This window comes from Rana temporaria, chromosome 6, assembly GCF_905171775.1.
Source record: "Rana temporaria chromosome 6, aRanTem1.1, whole genome shotgun sequence".
In the NCBI taxonomy this organism is placed as follows: Eukaryota; Metazoa; Chordata; class Amphibia; order Anura; family Ranidae; genus Rana; species Rana temporaria.
The window spans coordinates 157301124-157316798 of NC_053494.1; the positions used below are offsets into that span (position 1 = coordinate 157301124).

Here is a 15675-nt window from a genome sequence, read left to right on the forward strand (position 1 = left end):
TGCGAACTGAATCGCCTCTGGGCGCTTGGTGTCCATTTCCTGAGTGAGCCTTTTTTGACCTCAGAAGAGACAGGTGATAATGGGTTCCCTCCCCTCAAAAGCATTGCTTGGGGACGTCCCAGTTAGTTATTATGGCTGCTCTGTGTTCTGTGATATACTCCAAGAAAAGGATATTACAGGTAGGCCGTAGAAAAAATCCTAATTTCCCCCACTAAACTTTATATATGGCTTCATAGGACATTTTGGCATTGCAAGCTATTCAGCAACATAGAAGGAAATGAGCTCAGTTTGCACATGACTGGTTGGTGCACTTCACTGCTCGTTGCACATTTGTATTCTATCTCCCCCACAGAGACGGCACAAACCTTTAATGGAGTGCAGGCACTGTGTTTTTCCCATCCTCTCTCAGTATAAGTGATATCTCGGCATCTGCTGAAGAAGTTCTGTATGCCTTGCAGAGGAACAGAAATAATAGATTCTGTATTTGTACCCTGGCTTTACAATCAGCAGTCTTTGTTGGCTCTCTGAATCATATTTTTTATATTTTTTCCACTGTCCTCTCTACATATTGAGCCAAAACATTCGGCAAACTGAAATGTGATCTTTTCAATCTGCTTTAAAGCGGAGTTCCACCCTATTTTACAACTTTTTTGCATTCGTTTTTACACTGCCCCCTTAAATACATTTGGGATGTTTTATTTTTGTCTTTTAAAAACTCACGTTTTTATCTGTGAGTCTCTTATTCCCCCGCCGCGGCGGAATGGCCCCCCCCCCGCCGCATCCAGCGCTGCTATGCCTCCTGGGATATGTGTCTCTTCAATCCCAGGAGGCTGGGCTGAACATCGCAGCCGTGGATGAACATCTCGGGGGGCGGGAGGGAGGGAGGGCAGTGCCGCCCATAGAGGTGGTGTCCTTCCTCTTCTCCCTCTCCAACTCCTCCCCCGTCCTAGCTCCGCCCCCGTCCTAGCTCCGCCCCCGTCCGTCACCGCCGCCCCCGTCCTCCACCACCCGCCCACCTGCCATCTGTCTCCGATGCACGGAGATACAGATCATCAGGCAGAGAGAGCGAGTCTCACTCTGTCTGATAGATCTGTATGTGAGAGCACCGAGCATAGTACAGCCCCGCCTCCCTGTACAGCCCCGCCTCCCTGTACATTGCAACAGAGCTCTGCACTGTGTGTTACAATTCTAGTGCAGGGAGGCGGGGCTGTACTATGATCAGTGTTCTCACATACAGACCAATCAGAGATCCGCTCTGTATGCCTGATCATCTGTACCTCCCCCCACTCTGCACATAATGTCACCGCACTGTCACCGCACTAACATCACCGCACTGTCACCGCACTGTCACCGCACTAACATCACCGCACTGTCACCGCACTGTCACCGCACTAACGTTACCGCACTAACGTCACCGCACTAACATCACCACCGCACTAACATCACCACCGCACTAACATCACCACCGCACTAACGTCACCGCACTAACATCACCGCACTAACATCACCGCACTAACATCACCGCACTAACATCACCGCACTAACATCACCGCACTAACGTCACCACCGCACTAACATCACCACCGCACTAACATCACCACCGCACTAACATCACCACCGCACTAACATCACCGCACTAACATCACCGCACTAACATCACCGCACTAACATCACCGCACTAACATCACCGCACTAACGTCACCGCACTAACGTCACCGCACTAACGTCACCGCACTAACGTCACCGCACTAACGTCACCGCACTAACGTCACCGCACTAACGTCACAGCACTAACGTCACCGCACTAATGTCACAGCACTAACATCACAGCACTAACATCACAGCACTAACATCACCGCACTAACAAAATGAATTTATTGACAGTGCACATGTCTGGTATATGTATACACACCACATATATAACAAGAGATATGTATCATCTTGTTATGTAGATATATCTGCACAGGAACAAATTATTTATTATATTTACTGGGTCCTGGAAGGAGGAGGGGAAGGGAGGGGAGGAGAGGTTTGCATAGATAAGGGGCGGTAACTTCCTCTGACACTCCCATTGCTATTGAAAACTGATCTGAAACCATTACACTGCTTGTACAGCACTGAGCATGTGCGAGGCTGAAATCCAGGAAGTCATACAGTCTGGCTTCATGATGCCCACACTTAAGATGGCCCCAGTCAATTTCTGTTTTATAAAGTGTCTAAATGCTGTAACAACCTAACAAAACGCACCTTAGTTTACAGACTAACTGTAGTAGAATACATTCAGCTTGTGTATTACAGGTGTATTCATATTTAAAAAGTTTTTTTTTTTCAATTTGTGGCCGGAACTCCGCTTTAAAGCTGTTCTTAGTTAAAGACTATAGTTGGAATCTATAGAATACAATATCGAAAGCGCCCTGCTCCTGTTTATTATAAATCCAGCGGCTACAGTCACCATGTGCATAAAGCAACTTGGTAGCAACAAAATCTTCAGCTCTTACACCATTATGCGCCACCCATTTATCGTAAATATTAAAGTGCATACATCTGTTCTAAATTGTAAGTGCAATAAACAGTGCGAAAAAACAATATGTACACACACACACTTATATAATATATATATATATATATATATGTGTGTGTGTCTACAGTGGGGAAAATAATTATTTGATAGCCTGCAGAATTTGTACGTTTGCCTACTTACAAAGAGAAATGAAGGGTGTAAAAAACACGATACAAATGTTATAAATAAAGTTGCATTTCAGTGAATAAAATAATATACCGTATTTTCCGGCGTATAAGACGACTCGGCGTATAAGACGACCCCCTAATTTTCCATGAAAAATTTTGATTTTGGGATATACTCACTGTATAAGACTACCCCCTTCTTACTGTCTTTCTGGAAGCTGAGGGGGGAGCCAGAACCGCTGACAGAAACAGGCTTTTTCAAATCTCACTGTGCCATTACATTACTCACTGTGCCATTACATTACTCACTGTGCCATTACATTACTCACTGTGCCATTACATTACATGCCCAGACTGTGCCACTGTGCCATTACATGCCCCCACATTGCCATTGTGCCATTACATGCCCCCACATTGCCACTGTGCCATTACATGCCCCCACATTGCCATTGTGCCATTACATGCCCCCACATTGCCATTGTGCCATTACATGCCCCCACATTGCCATTGTGCCATTCCATGCCCCCACATTGCCACTGTGCCATTCCATGCCCCCACATTGCCACTGTGCCATTCCATGCCCCCACATTGCCACTGTGCCATTACATGCCCCCACATTGCCACTGTGCCATTACATGCCCCCACATTGCCATTGTGCCATTACATGCCCCCACATTGCCATCACTTGCCCCTCACATTGCCATTGTGCCATTATATGCCCCCACATTGCCATCACTTGTCCCCACTGTGCCTGAACTTGTTGCCCCCCCCCCCCCAGTGCAATAACACTCACTTTTTTTCCCCAGCGCTGACAGTCTAACATCCTGCGATCGCGAGCGTGAATGATTTCAAAGCCGCGCCTTCACTGCAGAGTGTTCTGTGATAGGAGGAACAAAAATCTTCCCAGCAGCGCCTCTGTTATGTTTTCCGCCTATCACGGACGTCTTCTCATCTCGTCCGAGGATGAGAAGGCATCTGTGATAGGAGGAACAAAGAACAGAGGCGCTGCTGGGAAGATTTTTGTTCCTCCTATCACAGAACACTCTGCAGTGAAGGCGCGGCTTTGAAATCATTCACGCTCGCGATCGCAGCATGTTGGACTGTCAGCGTGGGGGAAAAAAAGTGAGTACTGAGACTGTACCCGGCGTATAAGACGACCCCTGACTTTGGATGCATGTTTTTGCATCCAGAAAGTCGTCTTATACGCCGGAAAATACGGTACTTAAAATAAGTAAAATTAGTATTTGATCCCCGAGAAAAACACGACTTCGTACTTGGTGTGTGAGAAACCCTTGTTGGCAAGCGCAGAGGTAGGATGTTTCTTGTAGTTGGTTACCAGGTTTTCAAACGTCTAAGGATGAATTTTGGTCCACTCTTTATAAATCTTCTTTAAATCCTTAAGGTTTCTTGGCAACTTGAAGTTTCAGCTCCCTCCATACATTTTCTATAAGATTAAGGTCTGGAGACGGGCTAGGCCACTTCATGACCTTAATGTGCTTCTTCTTGAGCCATTTCTTTGTTGCCATGGCGGTCTGTTTTGGGTCATTGTCATGATGGAAGACCCATCCATGACCCATCTTCAGTTCCTGGCTGAGGGAAGAAGGTTCTCATCCAAGATTTTACAATACATGTTCCCATCTATTGGCCCTTTAATGCGGCAAAGTTAGTCTGTACCTTTTTAGCAGAGAAACGCCCAAAGCATAATGTTTCCACCTCAATGCTTGACTGTAGGGATAGTGTCCTTAGTGTCATAGTCGGCATTTTCTTTCCTTCAAACACTGTGAGTCCCCCTCCACAAGAAGGCACAAGTACAGTCATGTCAATGAACATCTAAATGTATCAGAGAAGGATTAGAAGAAAGTGCTGTGGTCAGGTGAGACCAAAATTGCGCTCTTTGGCATTAACTTGACTCGCCGTGTTTGGAGGTAAAAAAATGCTGACTATGACCCCAAGACAGGGCTCGACAAAATCCGGGCGCCCGGTCGCAATTGCGACAAGAAATTGTGACCTGGCGCCCGGGGAAGCTTAAACTTGCAGAAGGCCGCAAAGGCTGCAGCTTTACGGCCTTCTGCAGGCCTAAGCTTCCTTCTGTGAAGGCCACAAAGCCGCGGCCTTAATTACCGGTGGGCGCAGGCCCGCCACGATCGCGCAGCGGGGGAGGTGGGGGCGCACTAAGACACAGCACCAGGTGAGAATTACGCAAAATTTTTTTTTACCTTCATGCAGACATAGAATCGTATCCACTCATTTTGCCTTTGTGATCATTGTTAGCCCATGAATGTCCACCATTATACACAACACTTAAAATCTGTGAACTCTTATGCACTTCCATATGTTTCAGGTTATTGCCTTTTTACATACTGTATGTTGTATATTTTAACAGCTACATGTTTACCCGCTTATTGCCCAGCCCTGAAGAATATCTTGGCCCCATATTGAAATATAACAATAATAATAATAATGATGATTAAAGAGTCAGTCCCCCACCATCAGGAGAGAGACAACATGACAAATACAATCATTGCTAATTAAGGGGGGGGGGGGGGGGGGGGTGGGGTATATAGGGGGGGGGCAGTGGGGTGTATAGTATATAGGGAGGGGCATAGTGGGATGTATGGTATATAATCTATATCTCCTCTAATTAGAACCCCCAAACATTATATATATTTTTTATTCTAACACCATAGAGAATAAAATGGTGGTCATTGCAATACTTTTTGTCACACCGTATTAGCGCAGCGGTCTTAAAAGCGCACTTTTTTGGGGGAAAAAATAAACTTTTTTAAATAAAAAAAATAAGACAACAGTAAAGTTAGCCCAATTTTTTTTTTTTTTATATTGTGAAAGATAATGTTACGCCGAGTAAATTGATGCCCAACATGTCACGCTTCAAAATTGCGTCCTCTCGTGGAATCGCGACAAACTTTTACCCTTTAAAATCTCCATAGGCAACGTTTAAAAAATTCTACAGGTTGCATGTTTTGAGTTACAGAGGAGGTCTAGGGCTAGAATTATTGCTCTCGCTCTACCAATCGCGGTGATACCTCACATGTGTGGTTTGAATACTGTTTACATATGCGGGCGCTACTCACAAATGCGTTTTCTTCTGCGCGCGAGCTTGTCTGGACGGGCACGTTTTCTGGCTCCTAACTTTTTTAGCTGGCTCCTTGATTCCAAGCAAATTTATCAAACCCTGCCTTAAGAACACCATCCTTACAGTCAAGCATGGAGATGGAAACATTAAGTACTAAGTCATGTTTAGCTTGGAGATCAAGGGTCAGATTCACATAGAACTGCGGCGGCGTAACGTATCGTAGATACGTTACACCGCCGCAAGTTTTCATCGCAAGTGCCTGATTCACAAAGCACTTGCGATGAAAACTACGCCGGTGTAAGCCCACGTAATTTAAATGGGCGTTTGCCATTTAAATTAGGCGCGCTCCCGCGCCGGCCCTACTGCGCATGCTCCGTTTCGGAATTCCCGCCGTGCTTTGCATGCAGTGACGTCATTTTTTCGAATGGCGATGCGCGTAGCGTAATTCCGTATTCCCGGACGGCTTACGCAAACAACGTTAATTTTTAAATTTCGATGCGGGAACGACGGCCATACTTTATACAGCAATACGATTGCTGTGTAAAGTTAAGGCACCCAAAACGACGACTAACTTTGCGACGGGAAACTAGACTAGCGGCGACGTAGCGAATGTGAAAATCCGTCGTGGATCACCGTAACTCCTAATTTGCATACCCGACGCTGGTTTACGACGCAAACTCCACCCAGTGGCGGCCGCGGTATTGCATCCTAAGATCCGACAGTGTAAAACAATTACACCTGTCGGATCTTATGGATATCTATGCGTAACTGATTCTATGAATCAGTCGCATATATAGAAACAGAGATACGACGGCGTATCAGGAGAAACGCCGTCGTATCTCTTTGGTGAATCTGGCCCCAAATACTTATTTTACTAGCTGAACTGCAACTTAGTTTATAGCAGGGTTTGACAAATTTGCTTGGAATCTAGGAGCCAGCTAAAGAAGTTAGGAGCCAGAAAACGCACCCCGTCCCGATGAGCTTGCGCGCAGAAGCGAACACATACGTGAGCAGCGCCCGCATATGTAAACGATGTTCTAACCACACATGTGAGGTATTGCCGCGATTGGTAGAGCGAGAGCAATAATTCTAGCCCTAGTCCTTCTCTGTAACTCAAAACATGCAACCTGTAGATTTTCTTAAATGTCGCCTATGAAGATTTTAAAGGGTAAAAGTTTGTCGGCATTCCACAAGCGGACGCAATTTTGAAGCGTGACATGTTGGGTATGAATTTACTCGGCGTAACATTATCTTTCATAATATTAAAAAAAAATGGGGATAACTTTACTGTTGTCTTATTTTTTAATAAAAAAAAGTGTAATTGTTTCCCAAAAAAGTGCGCTTGTAAGACAGCTGCGCAAATACGGTGTGACAAAGTATTGCAACGATCACCATTTTATTCTCTAGGGTGTTAGGATAAAAAATATATATAATGTTTGGGGGTTCTAATTAGAGGGAAGAAGATGGCAGTGAAAATAGTGAAAAATGACATTAGAATTGCTGTTTAACTTGTAATGCTTAACTTGTAATACCAACGGCCACCACCAGATGGCGCCAGCTCACACAAGGAAGAGCTGGGGACTTCACAGCCCTGATTTATAGCATTTTGTTTTATGTGTTTTATGGATTTTTGGTTAATATTCTGTCTTTATCATTTAAAATGCACCTATGATAAAAAATTATAGACCCTTAATTTCTTTGTAAGTGGCCAAAATATTAATGTATTTGCCCTCTTTGTTTGTGTGCTATATATGTATATGTGAAGCGCATAAAATAGTAAAAATATCTTTAGTGCAGGTTTCGTATAATATGATTTTCTCTTCACTCCAAACTACATTCATGACTTTCTCTCAAAACAAATTGGAAAAATGCGCTCTGTTTTATTACCTTCACATCACAGAAAGGTCAAATCAATAATTCTACCTTTTACATTATAAGAAAAAAACAATATAAAAGTTCTACTCACACAGCACAATATCAATTGCTTGAACAAATTGATCTACTGGTTATGGCTTAAAGATAATCTTTGGTCAAAAAGTAAATAAGAGTCAACCGCTACAAATACCGTAGCTGTTGACTTTCAATAAACACATACTTGCCAGTTGGGGAATCCAGTGCTGACCTCACCCAGGTCATTCTTTGGGTTCACGGATGTGCGAGGGGGACCTGTGGCTTCACCACTGACTCGCCAATACGCAAGTCACGCTGTGCTCTGTGAATGGACCTGCAGCCTCCTGTGAACTCTGACCGGTCCCAGGGGGTTGCCAGCAGGGGGCGAGCTGCTTCTTTTTTGGATTGCCCAGGTTATTCAGGAGGAAGTGGCACAGGTGCCTGCCAGAAATAGATATGTAATGTATGTATGAAAGTGAGATGGTTTTGACTTTATTTTCTACTAAACCGTGTTCTTCTAGAATGCTATTTGAGAAAAGACTGGCTATATGGCAAAGCGACAGAAAAGAATGTTTAGCACAGGATAGCTTTTATTTTTATTTCTTTACCCCTTTTGACTTTACTTTTGATTGCAATCAGAACACAGTATTCAAATCCAAAACCTTTTTCCTAAAGTGGAGGTTCACCCTAAAACAATTATCTAACATTACATCCAGCATACTAACGACATGTACAGTATGCTGGTATTTTAATTTTTTTCGCCGTACATACCGTTATATTGTTGTTTTCCCCCCCGGCTTTCGGGCTCTGATTCCCGCGGGACTGGGCGTTCCTATTGAGAGGTTAGATGATTGACGTCTGGTGAAAAACTTCCCATGGCGCATAAGGCGCGTCACCAGTTTTCCGTAAATAGCCGGCCTGCGAGTCGGCTCTATATGGCGCCTGCGCAGTCACCTCTACACGGCGGGCGCAGGCCGCAACTTGTAGGACTATGGAAAAATTAAAGTGGACTTTTGGCAATCTGTAGTGGCTTACCTGGCAGTGTAATTGACAAGCAGGTACCTAGGTATGTGTACACATCTGTAGATTTCTTCACACAGGCCCTGAGAAACTGACCACTGTATATAGATATGGGAAGTATACTCAAACTGGCAGTTTTAACCACGTTCCTCTGTCTTTCGTTTTTGTAGCGCTTTTGATCTGTGCCCGGGAATGGTGAAAGTGGAACTTCACCTAAAAGGGGAAAATCCGCTTGCCTGCCTCCTTCACCCCCCACCACTTTTTTTGGGGTGGAGAGTGGGTAACTAGTTTACAATTCTCCACTTCCATTTTGTCAGATCATCGTGCCTCCTTTTTCTTGTAGTCTTCTGTGACACATCACAGGTCCTAGAAAGCTACAGGACCTCTAGCAAAGCTCAGCACGGCTCGTACATGCACAGTGGGAAGCTGGCTGTGAAGCCGTAAGCAGTCACAGCTGTATTCCCAAAGTAAACATGCCGTAACCTAAATCCAAAGACTGCCAAAGAGCTGGCTCAGGTTGGGTCTGGATCCATGGGCAGGTAAGTGTCCTAATTAAAAGTCAGCAGCTACAGCAAACCAAAATACGATTTGGAACACTAGTATAGTTCTTATCGTGATCAAGATGCTGATCCGTACACATGATATACTAGTAATGGCGGTGATCAGCGACTTATAGCGTGACTGTGATAGTGTGACGGCCAATCTGGCGCTAATTGACACTGGGACGGAAGGTCACTAGTGACTCTAATACAGTGATAATACTGTACTAATGACACTTGCTGGTTGACAGGATCAGGAGGGCAAGCAAATTGGCTGATCTCTCCTTGTTTTTGGTACTGAACGGTGTCTGAAATCAGAGGAAATCCAGACAGAATCTGTGTGTTGTGTTGTGTTTACAAACACACAGATCTCTGTGCTGTGATTGGCCACAGCCAATCGGCAGGTATACAGCCCAAACCATTGGCTAAAACTTGCTGACAAATGTGCTGTGTCCAATCGTAGCACAGATCAGCAGGGTGTGCGAGTATGCGCCTCCTCTAAACCAGGAAGTTCATTGTGACTTACGGGTACGTTGCAGTGCTTTGGAGAGCTGCGGTTGGTAAGCGGTTAATTTGTTTAATTGCAGTCCCCTCAGATTCAAAAAACTGATAATTTTTATATCCAAGTTCTTTTTGGTATATACCCCACTTGGAGCTGTATGTCCACATTTAATGGAAAGATGAAGAAGCTCTTGCGGGATTTAGCTGTTGTCGATAGGCGTTCTTCATCGAGTACGTCAATGGTTTTGCTGCAGGCAACACTTCTTCTGGACAGTACTATTCTGAAGTTATTTGGCAAGAACATTTGCAACTTTTGGCAAAAACATGTTGTAAAGTTGAATTTAGTTTACTATTAATTTATTAGCCACATTTTTCAAGTTTCAGTTTACTCGTGAATGTAGCTGAGAGATTCAGTTTTACCAGGGTGTGGTGCTGGCTTTTTCTTTTACTGAACTATAATATCAGTTAAAATGATTGTAAAATGTAAGCGTAGCTGCTCTAGTGTTTTTTTTTTTTTTTTTTTTTTTTTACAGGAGTATACCTGGGGCCCCGCTTTCTTTGATTTTCTGTATAGCCAAAAGAGCTCTAATTCTGTTGTCCCTCCCTTCCTGGGATGAATCCAATTTGATCTGCATGGATTACGTCCGTCATTATAGTTTTCATTCTCCCAGGAGTGAAATCGGTCTATTACTGGAACATAGTGTGTTATCTGTACCTTATAGTTATTGTGGCCTCAAGTGCCTCTTTCCGCTTCACCTATTTCACGCCCATCCCGTTCATGAAGGAGCACAATTTCGGCGTTGGAATATCTAAAAAATGTTTTATAATACAGTATCGTCAGGCCATCAGGTCCGGGGCTTTTCCCATTTGGCAGTTCTTGTATAATTTTTGTTATTTCCTCCTCTGTTATGAGGACCTCTAGGTCAGGGCTCGACAAATCCCGGTCGCCAGGTCGCCATGGCGACTAGAAATAGCTTCCTGGTGACTTGGCTTGGAAGGTGGGCAAATTTTTTTTTTTTTGTGTGAAGTCCCCAGCTCTTCCTTGTGTGAGCTGGCGCCATCTGGTGGTGGCCGTTGGTATTACAAGTTAAGCATTACAAGTTAAACAGCAATTCTATTGCCATTTTTCACTATTTTCACTGCCATCTTCCCTCTAATTAGAACCCCCAAACATTATATATATTTTTTATCCTAACACCCTAGAGAGTAAAATGGCGATCGTTGCAATGCTTTCTGTCACGCCGTATTTGCGCAGCGGTCTTACAAGCGCACTTTTTTTTGGAAAAAAAATACACTTTTTTTTTAAATAAAAAAATAAGACAACAGTAAAGTTATCCCCATTTTTTTTAATATTATGAAAGATAATGTTACGCCAAGTAAATTTATACCCAACATGTCACGCTTCAAAATTGCGTCCGCTCGTGGAATGCCGACAAACTTTTACCCTTTAAAATCTTCATAGGCGACGTTTGAAAAAATATACAGGTTGCATTTTTTGAGTTACAGAGGAGGTCTAGGGCTAGAATTATTGCTCTCGCTCCCAATCGCGGCGATACCTCACATGTGTGGTTTGAACACCGTTTACATATGCGGGCGCTGCTCACGTATGTGTTCACTTCTGCGTGCAAGCTCAACGGGATGGGGTTCGTTTTCTGGCTCCTAACTTTTTTAGCTGGCTCCTAGATTCCAAGCAAATTTGTCAAACCCTGCTCTAGGTAACTAACTTTATCTTCTGGGATTTAATCTAGGTCTATCTCTTTTTCATGAAAGCTGCTCTAGTTGAGTTAAAAAAAGAGTGTGATCATATTCCAGAATATTGGGTTTTCTCGTTTCTCTCTTTTTCTGTCTCTCTCTTTATTGAAAACCGATGGCTCACCGTGATACTGTTGTGTTCTCATAACCATATAATTGAGTCAATGCCAACCAGAATGTGATTCAGTAAAATGTTGGGTATGATATTATCTTACCTTGTGTTGGCGTGTGTAAAGTAAGCCATTGTAGGGACTTAATTGGTAATCATTTTATAATCTTATTTTATTTGGCAGTGGGTGTCATAAAGATGGAGGAAGTAGCACTTCATAAAGACCTGTATAGCCAATGACCACCATCTGGACTTCTCCAGTAAATTTCTGCCTACCTTTTTACTGCGGAAGTATTCTAGTTTTCCAAGCCAAGAAAAGCTGCTGCCAGCCATAGCGTAGGCAATATTTCTGATCGTATCACTGTTGCCAAGTAGCTTCATTCAACTTTTGCGCTGCCGATTCCAAGTGTTTGCTTATTATACTTGTGTTTATTTTATTTAGGGTCTTCAACTCCTGATATTATTTAGGCTTGTTTGTATGTTTTTGACTAAAGTATGCTTGATTTATTTTCTTTTGCAGACTCGTTCGCTGTAAAGGAGAAAGATGGATGCCACTGTGATTTTACCAATACTAAAAAAGAAATTGGCTTTCCTTTCAGGTATGTTTCTCTTTGGCTGTGTTTCTGGCTTTGTTTGAAAGCAAGCAGAGTATGAGCTGCCAGTCACTCTTTTTTTGTGAGATTTTCAGAAGCACTTGGATTTGTTTAAACATTTCAGTATCTGTTAGTGGTTTTGGCAGAGTAATTTCTTGATGGACCCTTAAATTGATCATGCTGATCTTTCCAGAGCAGGTGTTAAAAATATATCCAAGCTTGATGTTTGCTTTCCAGCTGAATCTTAGCACTTGCTATTCACGTAACTGTTCTCCAACAAAACCTGTGGCGAAAAAGAACATATCGTTTTTCTTGACATTTGCATTAAAGTAACAGAATAGAAATGCATAGAACTGAATTTTAGGCAGATCAGGGCCTAGTGGAGCTCTGTTGGGGGTAATCCACAAAAGGGATACGCCGTCGTATCCCTGTTTCTATCTATGGAACTGATCCACAGAATCAGTTTACCATAGATATGTCGGATCTTCTGCCTGTGTAATTGAATTACACTGTTGGATCTTAAGGATGCAATTCTAGGCCGGCCGCTAGGTGGCGAGGCCATTGCGGCCGGCCTAGAATATGCAAATGAACACTTACGGCGATCCACGAACGTTCCGACGGGCCCGTCGCGCTAAATCTACGTCGTTTACGTCGAGTTACGCCGCGTAAAAATAGGGCTGAGTCCTATTTCACTAAGCCCTATTAACCTCTTGACCACTGGGCACTTAAACCCCCTTCCTGACCAGACCAATTTTCAGCTTTCGGTGCTCTCACAATTTGAATGACAATTACTCCGTCATACAACATTGTACCCATTTGAAATTTTTGTCCTTTTTTTCACACAAATAGAGCTTTCTTTTGGTGGTATTAGATCACCTCTGGGTTTTTTATATTTTGCGCTATAAAAGAAAAACGACCGAAAATTCTGTAAAAAAAAAAATAAAAAATAACTTGTTTCTGTCATATTCGCAGGTTATTTCTCACACACAGCATATGCATACCACGAATAACACCCCAAAACACATTCTGCTATTCCTCCCGAGTATGGCGATATCCCATGTGTGCAACTTTTACACAGCGTGGCCACATACAGAGGCCCAACATGCAGGGAGCGCCATCAGGCGTTCTGGAGCACCCAGGCCAATTCTGACATTTCTCTCCTACATGGAAAAATCACAATTTATTTGCTAGAAAATTACATAGAATCCCAAAACATTATATATGCGGAGTATTGGGGTATTGCGGAGTATTGGGGTATTGCGGAGTATTGGGGTATTGCGGAGTATTGGGGTATTGCGGAGTATTGGGGTATTGCGGAGTATTGGGGTATTGCGGAGTATTGGGGTATTGCGGAGTATTGGGGTATTGCGGAGTATTGGGGTATTGCAGAGTATTGGGGGTATTGCAGAGTATTGGGGGTATTGCAGAGTATTGGGGGTATTGCAGAGTATTGGGGGTATTGCAGAGTATTGGGGGTATTGCAGAGTATTGGGGGTATTGCAGAGTATTGGGGGTATTGCAGAGTATTGGGGGTATTGCAGAGTATTGGGGGTATTGCAGAGTATTGGGGGTATTGCAGAGTATTGGGGTATTGCAGAGTATCGCGCAGGGTATTGGGGTATTGCAGAGTATTGCGCAGGGTATTGGGGTATTGCAGAGTATTGCGCAGGGTATCGGGGTATTGCAGAGTATTGGGGGTATTGCAGAGTATTGGGGGTATTGCAGAGTATTGGGGGTATTGCAGAGTATTGGGGGTATTGCAGAGTATTGGGGGTATTGCAGAGTATTGGGGTATTGCAGAGTATCGCGCAGGGTATTGGGGTATTGCAGAGTATTGCGCAGGGTATTGGGGTATTGCAGAGTATTGCGCAGGGTATCGGGGTATTGCAGAGTATTGGGGGTATTGCAGAGTATTGGGGGTATTGCAGAGTATTGGGGGTATTGCAGAGTATTGGGGGTATTGCAGAGTATTGGGGGTATTGCAGAGTATTGGGGGTATTGCAGAGTATTGGGGGTATTGCAGAGTATTGCAGAGTATTGGGGTATTGCAGAGTATCGCGCAGGGTATTGGGGTATTGCAGAGTATTGCGCAGGGTATCGGGGTATGGCAGAGTATCGGGGTATGGCAGAGTATCGGGGTATGGCAGAGTATCGGGGTATGGCAGAGTATCGGGGTATGGCAGAGTATCGGGGTATGGCAGAGTATCGGGGTATGGCAGAGTATCGGGGTATGGCAGAGTATGGGGTATGGCAGAGTATGGGGTATGGCAGTACGTCCGGCGCGGGAGCGCGCCTAATTTAAATGGGACTCGCCCCATTAGATTCGGCACGCCTTGCGCCGGACGGATTTGAGTTACACCGCCGCAAATTTCCAGGTAAGTGTGTTGTGGATCGATACCTAACTTAGGAAATTTGCGGCAGTGTAACTTCACTTGTGTTACGTTGCGCTGCGGGGCTGTGGATTTGGCCCTGTATTCTTTACTACATCCTAAAAGTTGTGTAAGTAACTGAATTTGACCTGGTATCTGTCTCCTCAGTCCTTTATAAAGTAAACCTCAGACTGGGGGAGGGAGAAGCAGCACAAGTAGCCATTCATTTTTACTCAAGCGCAAGCAGCATGCTGATAGGAAAAGAGCAAAGAGACAAGCACATTATTCTGCTGCTCCATTTTTCACTTTTCAGTCACCAGCTATGGATTGAGAAGAATACAAATATACATTTAATGCAATGCAAAGGATTCCCAGAGCTCACAGGTTTATCAAAACAGTGCAAAGCAGCAGCTATCTCCCTTTTTAAAAAAGCAGTATGGGTTTAAATAAAATTACCAGCACAGACACCCCCGTCAGGAGAGCAGCCAATCGGTTGTCAGACGCGAGTGAGGAAAAGCCGATACACAGCTTTTACTGTTTACACCGTGATCAGCTGTGATTGGACACAGCTGATCACATGGTAAAGAGCCTCTGTCAGAGGCTCTTTACCCAGATCTGAGATGCAGTGTGTCAGACTGACACACCACACCACTGATTGCCGCACTGCGCACCACCTTGTTATCCTGATCACGTCTTATGATGTCCTGACGGGATAACGGAACCACTTTGCCAACATCATATTGCTATATGGCCTTGCGGCTTCACAGCTGGATTCCCACTGCGTGAGCTGCGCATCGCTTTGGGACTGGTCCCGTGGTCTTCTGAGACCTGTGATGTGAGGGGTGGGGGGACGAACTTCCGGCTCAGATCGCAACGCATCTGACCAAAAGTGGGAGTGGGTGCAGTGAAAACCAAGTACCCCCCCCAAAAACTGCCAAATGTGGCAGTGGAGGGGGGGGGGATGCAGACAAGCAGAACTTCCCTTTTTTTACGCTTAGGATTAATTTATGCGTGCTGGAAATCTTATTCCTGAGCACGCTAGCCTTCCCTTCTCTGCTTTGAGTCTTGTACAGTATGCCACTTTTGCTGCTTTTCCCATATAATCTCCTGTGCTTTAGTTAGT

General features: G+C 44.2%; 1 protein-coding gene across 1 annotated transcript in view; it reads left to right on the forward strand.

Moving 5' to 3' along the window:
- The window catches only part of SESTD1 (SEC14 and spectrin domain containing 1), a 183620-nt gene that overhangs the window by 39812 nt on the left and 128133 nt on the right, over window positions 1-15675 (forward strand). Inside the window, exon 2 of the mRNA XM_040357653.1 lies at window positions 12111-12189. Coding sequence (XP_040213587.1) covers window positions 12135-12189 — 55 coding nt within the window. The 5' untranslated portion in view covers window positions 12111-12134. The remainder of the gene's footprint in view (window positions 1-12110; window positions 12190-15675) is intronic.